Here is a 19,641-nt window from a genome sequence, read left to right as displayed (position 1 = left end):
TCCTGTTGTTTTCTAGTTACTCTGAGTTATAAACAGTGACTGATATGAGCAAATCAACTGGTTCGTGAACGGCTCATCTGTATTTTTTGCTGACGTATTTTTAAGTGTTATTTCTAAAGGCACAATGTAGCACTGGCCCAGTCCTGAAATCAGTGTTCACTAAACCAGTGCTGTGTAATGATGACCTGTTAGTTGTGTTAAACTCTGTGGAATGAGGCATCTGCTCTGTCAGAGTTGTCACTCAGCGATTTGCCAATGCATGCGTCATCCTCAGGGATTCGCTGATATGTAAAGTTGTGACTCAAGCCCCAGGCAAAGCCTGCCGCTGCTGTCATTATGACCTTTCATACGCTGCCTCAAAAGATACATTTTGCAGCCTGTGCACATTAGGTCGTTCCAGAAACCGGTACTCTCAGATCCACATCACACGCGGGATTGATCATTTATATTGATTTTATTTATGCAGCGTGTGATTCGCTTGTTTTTCTACAACCTCTAATGCCACCCAGGATTCATGAGCAGCGGATTAGTTAGGGTGGTTAGGTTTCTCACTGTCGTTAGTATTCCTCTTCATGGACATCATTGGCTCTGCTGGGAGCTGGCCTGGCTGGACTGAGGCCGGCCCTGTGGAATCCACTGTGCCGACTCTGGCAGCGCCAGCCGGTTCCACACCCTGGATTCCTGACAGGAGAGCGGCCGCACCGTGCAATTATTTTGTTGCACCAACTAGGGGAGAAGTGTCTCCTAGCAACAGTCCTACTGCCATGTCATCATGTTGCCCAAGGAGGTAAAATTAGCCCAAGCAAAGAAATCCTGAAAGAATGAAATTAAGAAGGGGTATTTTTTTCCCTCCTTTCTTTCCAACTCAGTGGTGTTAAGGGATTAGGGGTATTTCGCTTTGGACAATTTACTGCTTTCAGATTTCTGATGTGCCAGAAAATCCTTTGACATTTAGGGACATGGCAAACATTACATAGAGAGAGGGAGAGAGAGAGAGAGGGAGAGAGAGGGAGAGCTATATATACTGTGCTAAATTAAATGTACTGTGGAGACAAAAATAAAAACATGACATAAAATGTGCCCTTATCACTATATAATATTTTGCTGTTGTACAGTATGTTTAGTAATTGTGTATTAAAATATAAAAAAGTATCATATGTGTGTTGATAAAAAAAACAAACAACAAAACATTGTCAGCAGCTGGACCCTGAGACAGAGCAATTGGCCCTGCTCTCTGTGGGTGGCCCTCATCACTTCCATTGGGATGTTAGCTGATGTGTTAGAGCTGGGGATCTGGTGCTTTCCTCAGGGCACATTGGCGCCCCAACTCATCCCAGAAGCATTGGTTGGAGCACCATCATCCCTAAAGAACACAGTTCCACTGCTCCGCAGCTAAGTGCTGGCGTGGTGCCAACAATGTTTCATGTTTTTTTATTCTAGGTATTTTTATTATATGTGTCAGCAATTGGTTCAACTTATCTGAAAAGGCAAAAGCAATAAAGAGTCATCTGAACACAAGCTTCAGTGGAAAGCATGAGGCTAAAAAACATTTTGTTCCAAGGGTTTTGTCTCTTACATGTAAATACACTCTAAGACTCTAATAAAATGGTGTTCTTTGACTCAGACACAGGTTTCGTGAATATAGAATCTCTAACAAATCAATAATACAAGGAACCAAGCTTTTCCAATCCAGAGAATCCTTCGTGCCTCTGAATTGTTATTTGATTTGTCATGATTCTATGTAGAATCATAGTATCTTTAGGGCTTTTACTAAGAAACTCTGGAAGAACTTTGTGTTAAGTAGAATCCTGAACGTATATGTTTTTTATTCATGTCATAACTTTTCTGTTTTTGTTTATTTACTCATTCTAAAATGTACTTTTGACCATTTTCATGTTAAATAAAATCTATTCTATCATATCTATTCTGTGTATGTATATGTAACAGTCAGTATATCGCAGGCAGTAGGAACAGGAGAACATGAGTGTTGTGCATTAATCCAATCATCTTGGATGACCATCAGCAGTGTGGGCTCTTTGTGTTAATTAGCTGTGGGGGAAGTGGTGTGTGTGTTGGAGCATGATGGGGGCTGTTGGCTGTAAACAGTGAGGCACTGGTGTGTGTGTGTCTGTGTGTGAGTGTGTGTGAGTATTTGTGCGAGAGACCCCACAGTGAGGCACTGGTGTGTGTGCTGAAGGCATGTATGTGTGTCCTAGGCAATTAGCAGGCGTGGAGAAATCCATGAATGCCCCCTGAGAGCTGAACATTCACACCAGAAAAGGGCAACAAGGCGGTTTAATTTTATAACACTGCACACACACACACACACACAGACAGACACACACACACACACACAGACAGACACACACACACACAGACAGACACACACACAGACCCCCAGACCCTCTGATATTCTCACACCAGACAATTGTACGCAGGTAGAAGCTCACTGTCAGCTGTTTGTACCTATACAGAAGCCTTTTGGTGTCAGAACTTGTGGTGCCGAGCAGAAACCAAAGACGCTCTACAGTAACTGACAGTACAGTGTAGAATAGACCCTCGCCCAAATAGCAGAACTTTCATGTCTCTTCGTCTTCATATGACAGCTTTAAACCAAGCCTTATTCAGTGACAGTAGAAGAGATCAGAGATATGGAAACCCCCAGGACTTCTGACATTTCATCACATTCCTTTCTTCTCTATTACAGCTTCCAAAGACTGTTTAAATAGGATTGTTATCAGTGCGTTTCTGGCAGTTTTCTTAAAGGAATAGTTTGGTCTTTAATGCTGCTGTTCCCAACGCTGAATGAAAGTGAATTGCCATGAATTATAAATGATTTAACCCTTTGAAGTCAAAATGTTACCATTAGCTATTTAATCTGCTCGTTTTCTTTCATTTCATGTTTCATTGCTTCTGCATGTTTTTAATATGTAAATAGCTTCAGTGACTGTTGTTACATTGTTATTGAGTGTGTCACAAACCACCCTTTCCCAGCAGGAAAACTAACATAAATTAAATAACACATACATTTTTTTTTCTCGGATTAACCCCTTACATCCTGCTTTCATTAGTCAGATTAATTAAACTATTGTTCTTTGGTTTAGCATATATTGTACAGTCCCACAATTAACTCTTCTAAACTTGAGTGTTTGCTTGTAGGAAAAAGTGATAGACTGTCACTATCACACATACTTTAAATATCACTAGTACTAGCACACAGGAAGCTCCAATTCTTCATGGTCTTCCATTTTACTGTGCTTAACATGAGAATACACTCGCCTTAATGGTGGTATAGAATGCATGGGTTAAAAATTTTAACTTGTTCTTGGATGTATACAGTAAATACAGTTATGAGGATAAAGGTATTGGGGCACCTGCTTGCTTACCGTTTTGTTTCTGAAATCAAGAGTTTGCTATTATTGGATGATAGTCTTTCTACTAGATTTTGGAGCATTAAGGATGTAAGGATTTGATTGCAATTAGTGGCAAGAGCATCAGTGAGATTAGGATGTTGGATCATTGTTACTCTAAATCATCTCAACTCCCAAACTCATCTCAAACGTATAGGGTGGATCACCATCATTCCAGAGAACACAGTTCCACTGCTCCACAGCTCAAAGCTGTTTTTTGTTTGTTTTTTGCATGTTTATTTCACTCCAGCTCACATCATATCTGCTGCTGAGATTCCTATTCTATTGGCAGTACCTTATTTCGATATAGTTAAATGACATCATGGTTAAATGACTTCATCACTAATATTTGACTGACATTAAACATATTGCTATATGAAGTATTGAACTGTGAGTTAATTTAATAGACTAAAACAATGTGAATGTGTTGTATTGATTTATACTACTGCATCATATAAAATCTAAATGCTGTTAATCCTTGTAAAATACTAAAAAAGTCAAGGTGTAAATTCATGTGTATACATGATGATTTTTGTCTCCTCTACAGGGATATTAAACCAGACAATATCTTGCTGGATGAACAAGGTAAGGACTCTGCACTCACGTGTACATGTGCATGCGTTAGTGTGTCTATATTCACTATGATTCCATAGCCTCTCAGCAGACATATGGAAGTGGTCCAAGGTGACATGTAGGAGATGTGATCCCGCAGGCTGGCAGGCATTGCCACGGTAACACAGTCTGTCTCCATGCAGTAAGCCGGTCTCAGTGTCGGACACCCCATAATACTTCAAAGACAAACCCAGGCTCAAGGACAAGCTGCTCTACTAAAACTCTCCTCAACACGCTGTGTTTTTTCATTGAATGTCCACAGGTGTTCAGAATTTATTCACTGGGGTTTATTTAGCTGTTTTTTCTCTCATAGCATTGTGCTCTTAGTCTCTGAGCACTCAGGAATAAAGCCTCTGATTCTCTAGTCTCTGACCATCTCAATGAATGGTTCACTACAGAGTTGAGATGTCAGGCGTGCTTTTTAATGCGTTAAAGCCATTACCGGAGAGCTGTGTCCGTCTGTGTCGGAGACATGAACCTGCACAATTCACTGGATGTAGTAGAGTCACTCGGGATTAAGCCAGTCCTCAGTTGCTGATAGTGTGGCTGTTCCACAGGAGATGTTTTTCATGGGTTTTGTCACACAGGTCATGCCCACCTGACAGACTTCAACATCGCTACTATCATCAAGGATGGAGAGAGAGCCACAGCTTTAGCTGGAACCAAGCCATATATGGGTAAGAGCACATCTCACAGCTGCTGCCCAGGCTGTCTGCACTAGTGCTGCACGATATATCGTTTAAGCATCGCCATCGTGATTAAATCAAACACTTCATGCTGCAATGTTTTGATTCTTGACACAAGAAGGTGATACACAGCACTGTCTCTGTGTCTGTGAAAGTGACAGGCTGTTGCTGCATGAGGGGTGGGGGGGTGGGTTTGCAGGAGTAATCATGAGGTAACCGCATGGCCTCCATTCACATGGCTGTGCACGTGCTTGTAAATGCATGCATCGAAAGCTGTGCACCTCAGTTCAGCACAGTTTTGCACAGATATTTCCAGTTACAGCTGAAATCACGCTTTAATCCCAGAAATATGCTCTTATTTACATTTTAAAAAGCCATTTAAATAACTGATTAAAAGGCAGATTACTTTTGTTTAGCTGTTTTCTCGGGTTTTGACACTGCTCACTGACTCAGCTCTCGATTGGTCCAGACGCGAGACAACGCGCAAATGGGGGTGGGGCTGGTGACGTCATGGACCCTGCATTGTTTAATATCACAATATATATCATTACAAAAACAACATTTGCTATTTAAAATGTTTCCAATATCGTGCAGCCCTAGTCTGCACAGATTAGTGCTGGGTGGTATTGATGAAATGTAATGCCTGAATGTTTTCCACATATATCACAGTATCACAAGATCTTTACATTACGTCGATTAAGTTAATGAACCCATTCTTTTTATTGGCCTGTACTGTACGCAAAAAAACAAATCATGAACATGTTTATACCTTAAAATCAATGTGTCTGTTCATATTTTTGCGATAATACAGTGCATTTGAGACCCTCAGCTTCTTCCTCAAACCATGTCTAACTGTTGAATTCCATAGCCTTGTAACTCCGGATGTGAGTCACGGATGATCTCATATTAAAATGCATTTAAAAGGGCAGACTCTACAGATTCAGATTAGGTTTGAACCATATTTCTGTGCTGTATAATTGCAGATAGTCACAGAAGCATACAATTTAATGCACCGTCGCATTCGGCAGCCCCAGAGGGTTAAAAACTGGAATTAGCTTGTGTTGACTAGGTTGTTCTGTTCTATTTTTGCCTCTTGAAATTATACCAGTAGTAATTCTACACACTATTCTGAAATATAACCACCCAGAAAACACATGTACAGGAAATAATTGCGTTTATTTATTATCTCTGTGCATTAGAACATTAACAACCAGCTTAGTATTCAAACTGATATTCATCTCTATTAAGCAAAAAACTTAAGATAGGTAGGTAAAGAAATTTGCCTACCATACCTGCTTAATGCAGTACAAAGGAGACCTTCAGTGACACCTGTTACTTCACTCTGGATGCGTCAGAAACATGTTGCAACACACAGGCAAAGTTCTTTATTTTTGCATAGTTTAGTTATGGATTTGTGAAGTATCTTTCTGTTTTGTTCACAATATGCCAAATGTCATGAGACATGGGAATAGCATTGTTTCCTATGCCTTTTTTTTCATGTTCCATTGAAGCTAAAAATATTGCACTGACCTGTGTGTGGAATATGTGTGTGGGGGCTCCTGCATTTAATGTGGATGTGATTTCTGCCAGAATTGCTTGTCTGTTCACACAGACAAGACAATTTGAGCCAGATGTCATGGTCATTACCACCTACGGTGCTGTCTGTACAGTATGTATGGTGGGAGATTAAATGCCGACACTTTGAAAACTTAGGAAAATGGAATGTCCAATACATCTGGCAGCCACTATCAGCCTTTACTCAAACTAGATAATACCTCATTACATTCCCTTAGGTAACAACTCTCAATGAATTGACATACTGTTATCCCATGACTTTTGGCAAATCCAAGTAGCTTACTGTTGTGGAATTTAAATTACATTCAGAAATACATTGATTATTAAAAAATGGGCTTTAGTGTGAAAAACAGCAATTTGTATTCATTCAGTTTAGTATTCTGTTTTGTTGATTTCTGCTTGGCTGACACTTGGTCAGTTTGCATAACTGAAGCTCAGTCAGGCTTATTAGATTATTTTTCTTATTAGATTTTTCTCTGAAGAGACACTTCTTCTCTCTTTTCACTGCTTCAGTACATTTCCACACTTGATTTAGGAATTTTTTATGCTTCCGCCAGCTTTCTCACAGATATTTTGTTACCAAGAGACACATTCTTCATGAATTCAACTCAATATTCAAGTTTTGTAGGGCATTCCCTACAAATCTTCCAGAATATAAATTCGTCTCTCAGTCAAGTGTGTCGGATGGAGGCTTTGCAGGAGCCGCACAGGAAATATCTGGCTTGACGTGTGTGTACGTTTGGATTGGATTAGTGTCTGGTATTAAGTAAAGTCTGGTTTTACAGTGTATTAACTATTATATGCAGGGTGAAATGAAACATTTATAGTTTCTGTTTTACTGAGACTTTGTACTTTTGTCCTTCACAGCTCCTGAGATTTTCCAGTCGTTTGTGAGTGGGGGCACTGGCTATGCATTTGAAGTAGACTGGTGGTCACTTGGGGTGACTATTTTTGAGGTCCTGCGTGGTTGGGTGAGTGTTTGCTTGCATTCAGTGAGGTCATGTCACTGGAGATATATGGACCTATTACACCCATTTTATTCACATTATATTGCGGGGAGATATGTTTGATCTTTTAATGACTCTTTTCTTAATTTTTTTCTCTTTCCCACTATCTTGCTTTTGCTCTTTTTGTTCAGTTTGGTTAAATTCAAATAGCTTAACTGGGAATCAGTTTTCATTTTAAAAAAATGCACAAAATTATAGAACAGTTAATATGATTAGTGGTAATATCAATATATTATTGATATATTATATATTATTAGTGCTGTCAATGCTTTACTGCATGTTATTAATTTGGTCAAATGTAAAAAAAAAAATCACATTAACAAGTTTACAGTCTGATGATGTATTCAGGGTTTTATTAAGGGATGTTAACACAGTGATGCTACTATCAAGTTCAGAGAGTATGTAGAGTACTGTGTATTTATGCTAAAATATGGATTAAATCTCATCTAACACTATCTACCCCTCTGTTGTTCTTCTCTCTTTCCCTCTGTCTGTCTGTCTCTGTAGTAAAAACGGCTCTAGTCTGTTTGCAAGGCATATCAGGCTTCAGTATTTGTTATTGTCTCCCTCTCAAAAATACAATCAACCTTGATTAATCACAAAATATTTTGCTATTGTTTTAAAGCAACTGACACCACTAATCTAAATCTAACTTATTTTTTGTTATTATTTACATTTAAATATACACTATTACTTGATTAGGTCTTAAGAAGGAGAACAAGTCCTAAACAAAACAAAACATTTGTGAATAAAGTTGTGATTAAACTATACATACATTTACATGCAGTCTGTTACGTAAGTGTTGTATTTTTGTATTTATGGAAAGGAGTATGATTGTTTACAGTGCATTCAAACTCTCACTGAATGTGTCAGATAGCATTGATAATAGGCCAGGGAAACTGTATTCCATTGTGCTGTTTGTGTAATTTCTCCAACAGTAAGGTGATTTTTTTCTTTCTCTTTCTATCTCTCTTACTCTCTCTATCCTTTTTAGAGGCCATATGACATCCATGCCAGTAACTCAGTGGAGTCTCTGCTGCAGCTTTTCAGCACAGTCAGTGTGCAGTACTGCTCCTCCTGGCATAAAGACCTCGTCTCCCTGCTGCGCAAGGTGAGTGAAAGAGAGAAAGAATGAAAGAAATCTGTGCTCCATGTGTCTGTGAATGGGGGAGGAAAGGAAGAAAGAAGAAAGAGGGAAGGAAAGAGACAGGGACTTATATAGCAATTATTTGAGACTTAAGGTATGGTAGTACATGTTTGGGACTTAAGGATGTGTGCATATAGAATAAAAAGCATCAAAAAGTAAAAGTGGAGAAAATTCACACAGATTATTAGGCCAAATATGAAGAGAATGAGGCTGTATAAAAGAATAAAGGGAATAAAAACGAGAAAAAGAAGAAGGGGAGCAGGAACATCTAAGAGTGGAGAGGAAAAGGAAAAAGAGGAAAATAATTAGAGCTGAGGAAGGAGGAGGAGGAGAATGAGAACTGAGTGGAGGGCGTAGAACACAACGAGTGGGTTTGAAACTCTCAGAGAGAGAGAGAGAGAGAGAGAGAGAGAGAGAGAGAGAGAACGAAGGAGGGATGTAATGAGGGAATGTAGGAGTCAGGCAGTGAGAGAGAGAGAAGGAGAGGGAATGGAGGGATGGAAGACTGATATATAATTGGAGGGGAATAAGTGGAATGTGGCCAGACTTCGAAAGGGCAAAAGGCACCGTTAAGGCCAACTGTGAGCAGAAACCTACAGAGAATAGGAGTTCATGGAGGATAGCGAGTGAATGGATGAGAAGAAAAAAAGAGATAAAGAACAGACAGAGAAAAATAATGAGTGAGAAAGGAGACGAGGTCATCATAGAAGAGGTCAGATGTACAGAGAAGATGTCGATTGAGCTGAAGAGGTCAGTAATAAGGGCAAGGTGTATACTAGCAGTATCTCTCTGTCTCTCTCTCTTTCTCTCACCCGCCCACACAAACTCACACACGCAAATCCATACACCACTGAAATCTAAGCCACACCCTTGTATTCCTTGACCGGGTCCGTCCTGACACTCGACTGGGACGTTCATTTGTTTCGTCCGTGCGTGCTCAGATCGATTACTGCTGTCTGGACTCGGCGGAGACAGACCCAGTCGTCAGCAGATAATACCACACCGCCGTGGCCAAAAATTCCACAGATATGGTTTCCCTGACAACCGAGAACATCCCAACAGACGAGCAGGGGATCCTGTCTCCAAATCGTTGGCATGTGACACAGTCTCTCGATAAGCCCGGACAGCTGTCATCCTTTTATAAGTCTATCAGACTCTTAATAACAGAATAACTTTTTATAATCACTCCCCAGACAGATGAGCCCATGTTATCTCTGAGCTTCATCACTCCATTGCACTTATTTAAAACTAATTGGCCCTGAAAACTGATGCCTCACTAATACCAGCTCGACAGTGCCCCCTATGGACAAATGACTGTAGACAGATTGGATTTAATGGCTGTGGAGTGGCAAGAAGTGAGTTTTGGTATTTGCATACCAAAGCAAGTCTTGTAATCCTGAGAGAGAAGCTCTAAATCCATTTATAGGATGAGGTTTATAACCAAGCTCTACTGTATATGCTGCAGATTTTACCTGGGTGAACACCTCTGTTAGCTTGTTGGACACATTCCAAAAAGCATTTGTCATTAATTGTAAGACCATAGAACCATAGAAAGGAGGACAGGAGTTTCCTCACACTAAACTCCAGACACATTTTTATATACTGTATTTTTCGCACTATAAGGCGGCCAGATTAAGGCGCACTATCAATCAACGTCTGGTTGATTTTCATATGTAAGTTGCACATTATTCAGCATTAGTAAACAAAACTGTAACTCTTAAAAAAAAAGTCAAACGAGCACTGGATGTTAATCTACACAGATTTCTTTTCTGAAAACTGTTTATTTGGGTGAGTAAAGCGCTTCCGTTTATTTACAGTAAGTTTAGATTTCCAGATTTCAACTAGAACAGAATTATCATTAGCAACTTGCTGCTTGAGCTAGCTGGTGTAGCGGCTAATACTGCCTAACAGCGCTACACTGAAGAACCCTGAGTGTTCTGGTAATCCAGGGCAATTTTAGCTAGCGGTTTGTCCCATATAGCTTGTTTTAACAGGATAAACACGCACACTACAGTCTGATATACTCACCTCTAGCGCTTAGCGTGGTTAGCGGCTAATGCTAATACTGCTTCAGTCTCGGTGCTGGAGAAACTAAACTGAAAACTCCTTTTTAATGCTGTACGTCAGCAGAGTGGCTTTACTGCTCCTTACAACCTGAGCGGTAAAATTCATACATAAGGTGCACTGGATTAAAAGATTTTTGGCAAATCTAAGGATTTTAAGTACGCCTTATAGTGCGAAAAATATGGTACCTTGCTTTGTGCACAGGGATTTATTTATGGAATATAGTCACAGAGCAAACAGACCTTCGCAAAATGATTGCATCTTGAATTTGATCCTTTACTAGAGCTAAGGTGCAGAGCCCAAACCCTAAATAACATCCCAGATTATTTATTATCCCTCCTCCTCCAAACCTTTACTCAACAGTACACAATCCAGTGCAATAGGTTGCATTCTTCTGGTATCTGCCAAAGCCTGATTTATTTATTAGACATGCACCTAAACAACAATAGTTCAATTAAATACATTTAAATAACAATAATAAAAAATGCGATTTGCAATACAGGGTTCATAGTTCAATACTTATGCAATATTTTAAACATAGTCTAGGGTTGGAGAAGTGTAGGGGATGACATTAACATATTGAAAATGATTGTTGATTAGTGCACTTTTTTGCAACCTTTGGTATTTCAACAAAGCAATCACATTGTATATAATAAATAATGCATTTCACACCTCAACAATGCACTTTTTGCATAGTGAAATAATATTGACAATGACAATGTATTGTCATGACCTTAATCCATTAAGTGCTGATATCCACATTATGCTCAGAAGTGTATTGTGATGTATTTTATAACAAGCTATAATAACACATTGCTATATTTCTCATCCCTGTGTGATACAGAATACACCTAGTCAGGCTGGAAAAATGCGTAGGACAATCTGGAGCAGTCCTAAATTGGATTATGTCTTAATTAGAAGGCTGCAGCTTCTTTCCAATCATTAGTTTTCATGCAAAATCCTCCAAGGATCAATTTTTGGGCCACATTAGTTCAATTTATATATTCTCCTGTTAGACCAGGTCCTCCAATACAACACAATTGCTTATTATAATTATGCAGTTGACACAGACATATACAATTCCCTGACTGGATGATTATGGCTCTATAGATTTGTTGGAATTAGCTTTGTTTTTTACCCATTAAATAAGTACAAAATATAAATGATTGTACTTGTCAACAGAGAGAAACAACTTACTATGACTGCACACTTTAGCCCAGGGCTCTGAACACTAAAGACCCAATCTGAAATCTCTCTATTCACCCTCACCGGTCAGATCAAAACAGTGACCAAAACAGCCTTTTATCATCTAAAACCAAACAGAATCAAAGGTTCATGCCGGCTGTTACCTGCAGCAGGTTTGATCACTGTAATGCTGTTTTAACTAAATTGCCCAAAGAGAACATTAAAAAGCTCCAGCTGATATAAAACACTGCTGCAAGAGTTTTAACCAGAACCAAGAGAGCAGAGCACATTTATCGAATTATAAAATCACTTTACTTGCGTCCATTGAGCAGCAGAATAAATTTGTGAAGTGGTGCTACTAGTCTAGTCTGGGCCAAGATTATATTCCTGATCTGCTTAATATTTAAAAGACTATTATTTTACTAAAGCATTTATGCAGAAACAGAGACCATTCTAAAGGTTTTACAAATTTCAATCACCACTGAGGCTAAAACTAACAGAAATCACACCATAAAGCAGGGTAGACCAAGACACAGTTAAACCATAAGCACAACCACGAAGAAAGGAACACAAGGGGTATTTGTACACAGGCACAGACAAGGGCATGTTCTTAAAGAGGCAGGAAAACAGAGGACAGGAGCTCATGGAACCAAAAGAGGAAAAAATACAGACACAGGCTAAGGTTTGACAGTAATCATCTGTATGTGTAGTTGAATACCAAGACAAATCATGCAAGTCAAAGTCCTAGTCAAATCACCAAATGCAGGGCCATTTCAGTATTTAATATTAATTTAATTTATTTACAGTTATATAGCATCATGCAATCAATGCAAAATTATTCAGTTATGTGATTCTATTCTATAAATTGTGCTAAATAATAGACTTGTCAAGTATTTTCGAGTTTTAAGGCAGAAAGTAAAGTCAAAGTTGAGTTGCAAGTTTTTTATTTTATTTTATTAAGTCAATTAAGTTAATTGCGAGTAATCAAATTTGCGACTTGAGCTGGGGAATTGAGTACACACGTCTGCTAGTTAGCCTATTAAATTTCTTAATAATCTGTTCACACTAAGGGGAGTGAGTGTAGGTGTCTTCAGCTTCCTATTAGTGAGGTTTATCAAATTAATTTAAATTCACAAAGATTTTGTTAGAAATGCTTTGCATGTTCAGGCTCCACCTGGCATTTATATAAGCCAATGGTGCTGCAGCTCCACTAACCACACAACACCTGTCTCCAACCCTCTACAGGATGGTATGTATTCTCCTCGGTATATCTGACATTCGGATGGAAAGATGCAGAATTATATAAGCAGCTGCTGTTTGAAGGTAAAAGGATGGGGTTGTTTTGGTGGAATGCCTAAGAGACGGAGCTCTAGGCCTCCACAGATGGAAAATGTGCAGCAATTTGTGCTGTGATGTCATATTGTCTGCATTGAAGCAGGTGCAGCATATCTGTGCCCGCACACAACCCACCTGAGTTCACAATCCACTTAAATCTGCACCTCATGCACATACATACATCTTGGCACAGACTTATAGACCATTATACAAGCAGTACATCACAGTGTGCAACAGCATACCGCATAAAACACTTCTAATGCAGTCTAATTGTGTGGTAGCAGGGTGAAATAGAGGTTAAAGGAATGCTGGTTCATCTACTTAAGAATACAAAGAATACAAGGATAGGATCATTGGAAAGAAAAGAAAGAGCTTTGCAACATTTCTGTGTGTTGTATTTACAAAGCAATTTATATACTAGAAAAAGAAACCATGCACAAATAGAGGTGCAGTCCAAGGACAGGCCTGTAAACACAGGTAATCTAACCAGTGGCCCTGAAAAATAGCATGAACTAAATTTAAATTTCACGTCATGTGTAGCTTTGTGCAGTTTTCACTGAATATTTTCTGAATTTGGCTCGAATAGATGAGGAGTGTATGTTTATGCGTATATGTGTGTGTACTTTATACTGTATTTCTACCTAATAGGGAGGTCCGATTTTTTTAAATTGTTAATGCGATACAAGTTTTCACAAAAAACACAATTAAAGAGCTGCACTAATACCATGATTAACAGCAAACTCAAATTGCATTACCTGCATGCAGCAGAAGAGGATGCTCTTCATGTCTGCTCATCCATAAACAAGAATTATTTGCATGTTTGCATGTTTTACCCCCTGTATGAAGTGTACACTTGCTATTCATAGACCTCTCATAAACGGCATTCAAAACAGTTTGCTGTGATGATGGTGTATTTCCTGATAAGAAGTGTGGGGAAATGGATTTAGTGACTTTGGCTTAAGCCATCAGCATGCACTTATACGGGAGGATAGTACAAAAACATATTGCAAAAACATATTTTCCCAAATACAATATCAGTCAAAAGTTAGGACACATTTCATTAAGACTATAAAGGAACACATAAGGAATCATGTATTAACTTAAAGTGTTAAACAAACCAAAATACTCAAATTGCTCTTATCTGGGGAGCTGTTAACTTGCAGGTTCTGAGGCTGGTAACTCTGATGAACTTATCCTGTACAACAGAGGTAACTCGTGTTCTTCCTCTACTGAAGCATTTCTGATGAGAACCAGTTTCACCATAAAGTCTTAGCAACTGCACATGAACATACTTTTAATCTTCTTTTTTTTTCAGATTGACTGACCTTCATTTCTTTTTCTATTTTTCTTTATTTAGCTGAGTAGTTTTTGCCACTGTATACCTGTAAATCTGCCTCTTCACAACTTCAAAACTGATGCTATCAAACTAACATTAAAAGGGCAAGAAATTTAAGTAATTAACTCTTGACAAATTCAGCACAGCTGTTAACTGAAAGCCTGAATTCCAGGTGGTTCTATCTTATTAAGCTGGCTGAGAAAATGCAGCCAAATCTGCCATCTAAGCAAGAGGTGCCACTTTAAATAATTAAAATAATAAAACATAATAAAACATATCGGTTTGTTTAGCACTTTTTTGTTTCCTAAATAAAATAAAATAAAAATGCTTTACTTCATACTGTAGTATTAATCTATAATGCAGAAACTTAAATAATGAAAACAACTGAATTAAAGGTGTGTCTAACTTTTGAAAGGTACTGTATGGAAATGGGTAAAATGTATGTTTATGTGTATTATACAAATTAATTTTAAATGTATTTTACAAATGTATTCATCAAAAGTATTTTTCCAAAGTATGACCAAAAATGTAATATGGTACAGTTACATTTACAGCATTCCGCTGATGATCTTATCCAGAGCGGCTTACAAGTTTATTTCTATTATAGAGGGGTCCCAATGTACTGTTAGGAGTCTTGCCCATGGACTCTTATTGGTATAGAGCAATAAATTCACCCAGATTGGGAATTTAACCCCAGTCTCCCATATGCTGTAGTAGCTCACTGGCATGCAGTGTTGTAGTCTACTGCACCACACCAACCACACATATTTATTAAATACATTTTTTGACATAAGCTAAACAAATCTAGGACCTGGTTTGTATCTCATGAATATAAATGCTTCATGTTTTATTACAACAAGGTCTAAACATGTGCTATCTGTATTTTCATATGTACATATATACATGTGGGCTATGCATCAGTGTGAATCTGTTTATGTATGAGTAGGAGCAGCATGAAACAGAGAAGTGGAGTGAATAGAAGCTTGTGTGTTTGTTTTTCAGCTGCTGACAGTAAACCCAGAGCACCGCTTCAGCAGTCTGGCTCACATGCAGACAGCCCCCTACCTCTCAGATGTCAACTGGGACGCCGTCTACGAGAAAAAGACGGAGGCTGGATTTGTTCCCAATGTAGGAGCCGATTAAACACATCAGCACATTACACATACACATACACACTCAGTGTAAACAAGATACATGCTGTGCTTGCACAGATTAGTAAAAGAACACACGAAGATAAATGCCACATCATGTGTACCCATTCTTCATGGGTTATGGATTAATGGTTACAGAACAGCTGAGTGTGTTCCTTATTGTTCAGCATTGTTTGCTGTGTGTTTGCTGTGTGTTTGTTGTGTGTGTGGGTGGAAACAGAAAGGCCGTCTGCATTGTGACCCTACCTTTGAGCTGGAAGAGATGATTTTAGAATCTCGCCCGTTGCATAAGAAGAAAAAGCGTCTAGCCAAGAACAGATCCAGAGACAACAGCAAGGATTCCCAGTCTGTGAGTTAGCTTCACCTCTGAGCTTTTCTTCTCTATGTTGTATATGTTCTTCTAACCTCAAGTACCTGAGTGTCATATTCAAACTAACTAAAGGAAAAAGCACCACACACTCTGAGCAATGTTCTGAGCAATGATATAGAATAAGCCTACATAGAAAAATAATGATAATAGCAAAAAAAGTTTAAAATATTGTATATTTGAAATGAATTTCACTCATAAAGAAATACATTCCCATATCATCGCTGTCCAATGAAAAACAAGTAGAGAGAGAAAAAACCTTCTAAACATTCAATAGAAGTTCATGTAAAAAGAGTTTATTTCAGGTCATTTTGAAGTGTTTCTTTTGGTCCAGAAATTTTTGCACAGTGTAAGGGACAGTTTGTGAGTTCAAATTTTGTAGTAAACTAAAAATCTACAAAAATAGAGTTACTTGTTTTTTCATGGACAGTGATGATATATCTATTTTCCATGTGGGTAGAGGAATCATATTTGATCCCAAATGAAATGTAAATGTATTAATAAAATCCATTTGAAAATGGACAATGAATTTATTTAAAGTGGCATTCCGTATTTTTTATTTTCTAAACTAAAAGCAGAAGCATTTCTGAATGGAGAAGGGATAAAATACTGTGTTTAATGGTAACCCAAAACTGGAGTATTGGGTCACATTTGCAAGAGTTCTCCTGGCCACGTCACGCGTCTTTACGTACTTACGTCACATTTACAGCCTCTGAAAGAGGATCTGGCTCGGTTTTACTGAACGTGAGCAGCTGGAAGAGCAATGGAGACTTCAGAAGGGGAAACTCGGATTCATCCGCTCTGAAAGGAGACCACATCACACCTGCCATGTTTACAATGATTCCTCCACATGCTCAGAGCAATTACCCATTCTCAATTGCCCTAAATCCAAAAAAACTTTAACATTAATGCAATGCACTTTTGAAATTAGAGCTGTAATTAGAGCTGTAATGTTATTATTTTTTTAATGCAAAATAATTACGGCACCAAGTTTGACCCCAACTTGAATAAAGTGTGTGACCACAAGGATTTGTGATTATTGTATTAATACTAGATTCCAGTCTCATTACTCTACAGATATATTCTCTTGCACATAACTGAGTTTTTCAGATTTATTGCACTAGAAGCATTGCTCTGCAGTCTCACATCCTCTATCCCAGTTTGAAGGCAGAAAATGACATGTATTCATTCATTATTTATGTTTTTCTCCTGTCTGAGAAAGTATTTTTCTTTTTCAGTTTTATTGTTCTGTCCTTGAGCAAAGACGTGCAGGTTCACTTACCCTGAGTGTACTTTCACTGTATAAACTTTAAAAGCAGATTTTAGTTTGTGTTACTTCGTTTTGTCAAACATTCTCCTAACTAACATTTTCACATCTGTATTTTAATGTGTTGCAAAAAACAGCATTGTAAATGTGCTTCAGCTAAAATTACTTTTTTATTATATCCCACAACTTCTTAGCTATTTATTTGCATCTTTAGTTAAGGACTTTTTTGACAGTAGAGTGCTGAGCCCGTGCTGAGATTTAGAATTACAGTGACATGCTAACACCATGAAATAACAGTAAAGCAACTGATCAAGTGTTACCTCAGGGGATGGCTGTAGGATGTCACCTATATACATTATGAGGTGTTCTCTTGTGAGTAAGACTGCAGGATACATGCAACAAATCCTGCAAATGATTTCTACTAATTTAGCTGTAGCTCGTTTAATAAAAATTTCAATCAGCTCAACTCAAACAACTCAGATGGAAAACTAAAATATGTTTTTTTTTAAGATAGGAGAACTTTTGAGTTTAAATTGGACTGCTTTTAAACTTTTAACCCTGTGTGTTTTTTTTTTTTTTCAGACAAACCTAGATTACAAAGCTTTCTGCTCTGCTGGCTGCTTATGCAGATATGTGTTATTAAATGTAGTCTTTTCCAATGTTGTCCCTGATTCATGAGCTAATGCAGGAGTACAGGAGTTCTAGCTTCACTAACAAGAGGCTCCTCAGCCTCGGGAGCTAGAGCTTCCTCCTCCTTTATTACCTGGATGATTAAATTATGAAGCTTTCAGTACTGTTGTCAAGCCCTCCAGCGCTTTTGGAAATATGAGGCACTATTTTTGGGCCGCCCGGAGCATCCAATACGAGCGAAGGCAAGCCAACCACAATAACAGTGTCCAGTCTGAACCAAAGCGGGCCAAACACAGGGGCAGAGAGAGAGAGAGTTTCTGTAAACTGGGAAGTGCTGATTGGTTTTGGGCGGTGTATATGGTGTATATACTGTACGACCTACGACATTTTCTGTGCTTTTTGCAGGAGAACGACTATCTACAGGAGTGCCTTGAAGTCGTACAGCAAGAGTTCATGATCTTCAACAGAGAAAAGTGAGCAAACACTGAGAAACACTGTGTACATATTAACCCTTTCAGACCAGATACAAAGCTTTTCACTGTGAGCTGCATGATCATATTCTAACTTTGAGAAGCAAATAGGTAAACTGATAGCAATAATAATAATAATGCCATCTTTTATGTACCACACTAGAGTTTGGTTATTTGGCTGGGCCAAACACATAAAGCTATACCATTAACGCCAAGTTCACATTATATGACTTTTAAAGTAGTCAAATCATTGTACTGTTGTCTTGTAATCAGGACTGTTAAGTGTTTGTGATTTGAACACTACATCACTGGTCCACAGCACAAACCTTATCCAAGGCCTCTGTCAGCCATTTCCAAAAACAGACAGTGCCTGGAAAATTTGGCCTGAATTTGTGTAGTGTGAACTCAGCATAAGGACCCTTGAACAAGACTTCTAACACTATGTTCACTGACCTTTTTTTTAATGATTCACATGTAAGACGCTTTGCATTTGAGTATCAGCCATTAATGGAAAAGTTTACATTCATAGGAGATATTAGTTTGTGACTGAGTAATTCAAGCAATGACACATGTCTACATCATATGATACATCTCCAACAAAGAAAATAGATGAAACTGGTCGTTTTGGATAAAAGTGTCCACTAAATGTTCCACAGGTAAAAAACTGAATTTCTTTCATTCAAAGAGTTTAAAAGCAGCTCTGCTCTAAAGACTAAAACATAATATTTTTTTAAGTACTTCCTATCATAGTTTAAAGACAGTTTGTGTGTGTGTTTGTGTGTTGTACTCATTATGTCTCCTCCTATAGCTTAGCCTCTCTTCTATATAAAGGTATCCCTTTATAATTACACTATAAATAAATTCCAGCAGCATGCTTAGTCTCGAGTTGTGCTTTAGCTTAGCTGATGTTTACTGGCAGGGGAAGCTGTTACAGTATGGCCTTCTCCTCTGAGGGAGAGGATATTGGTTTGTCCCTGCTCTAAATTATTACCTCATTTATAATTTAGCAGTGTCTGTATTCGCTGCATAATGTGCCCTCCCTCAATCCCCCTCTCTCTCAGCCGTAAATTATGTGTTTCGTGTTTCTAGTCCTATTTTTAGCTCTACCACATTATTTATGGCTCTTTATCCCTGGCACGCAAGTCTGTGCCACAGCATTGCCAAACACATTTTCCACTGTCTCTCCGTGAGTGTGTGTGAGTTAGTGCTGGGATCTCAGGTGCATTCATCCCGCTTTGGCTGCTCAGGTTGTTTGTACACACAAGTATTTGTGGATGTGCCAGGCTTTTTCATGCTTGCACAGCTCACAATGTGTGTGTTACATTTAGAACTGGGTGATGTAAGCCGGTATCGGTGCTGATACAGGAGAGGTGATGGTAGGCCATGTTGGGAAATTATA

At 38.5% G+C, this 19,641-nt stretch overlaps 1 protein-coding gene across 1 annotated transcript in view; it reads left to right on the top strand.

Annotated features, from left to right (window-relative positions):
* The window catches only part of LOC103046448 (serine/threonine-protein kinase 32C), a 119,985-nt gene that overhangs the window by 96,524 nt on the left and 3,820 nt on the right, over nt 1-19,641 (top strand). Inside the window, exons 5-11 of the mRNA XM_015605671.3 lie at nt 3,958-3,995; nt 4,610-4,699; nt 7,151-7,254; nt 8,285-8,401; nt 15,360-15,485; nt 15,729-15,857; nt 18,178-18,245. Coding sequence (XP_015461157.3) covers nt 3,958-3,995; nt 4,610-4,699; nt 7,151-7,254; nt 8,285-8,401; nt 15,360-15,485; nt 15,729-15,857; nt 18,178-18,245 — 672 coding nt within the window. The remainder of the gene's footprint in view (nt 1-3,957; nt 3,996-4,609; nt 4,700-7,150; nt 7,255-8,284; nt 8,402-15,359; nt 15,486-15,728; nt 15,858-18,177; nt 18,246-19,641) is intronic.

The sequence above is a fragment of the Astyanax mexicanus genome, chromosome 7 (genome assembly GCF_023375975.1).
Source record: "Astyanax mexicanus isolate ESR-SI-001 chromosome 7, AstMex3_surface, whole genome shotgun sequence".
Lineage (NCBI taxonomy): Eukaryota > Metazoa > Chordata > Actinopteri > Characiformes > Acestrorhamphidae > Astyanax > Astyanax mexicanus.
The sequence above is the reverse complement of the archived record's forward strand: the minus strand, read 5'-3'. Positions and strand labels throughout refer to the sequence as shown.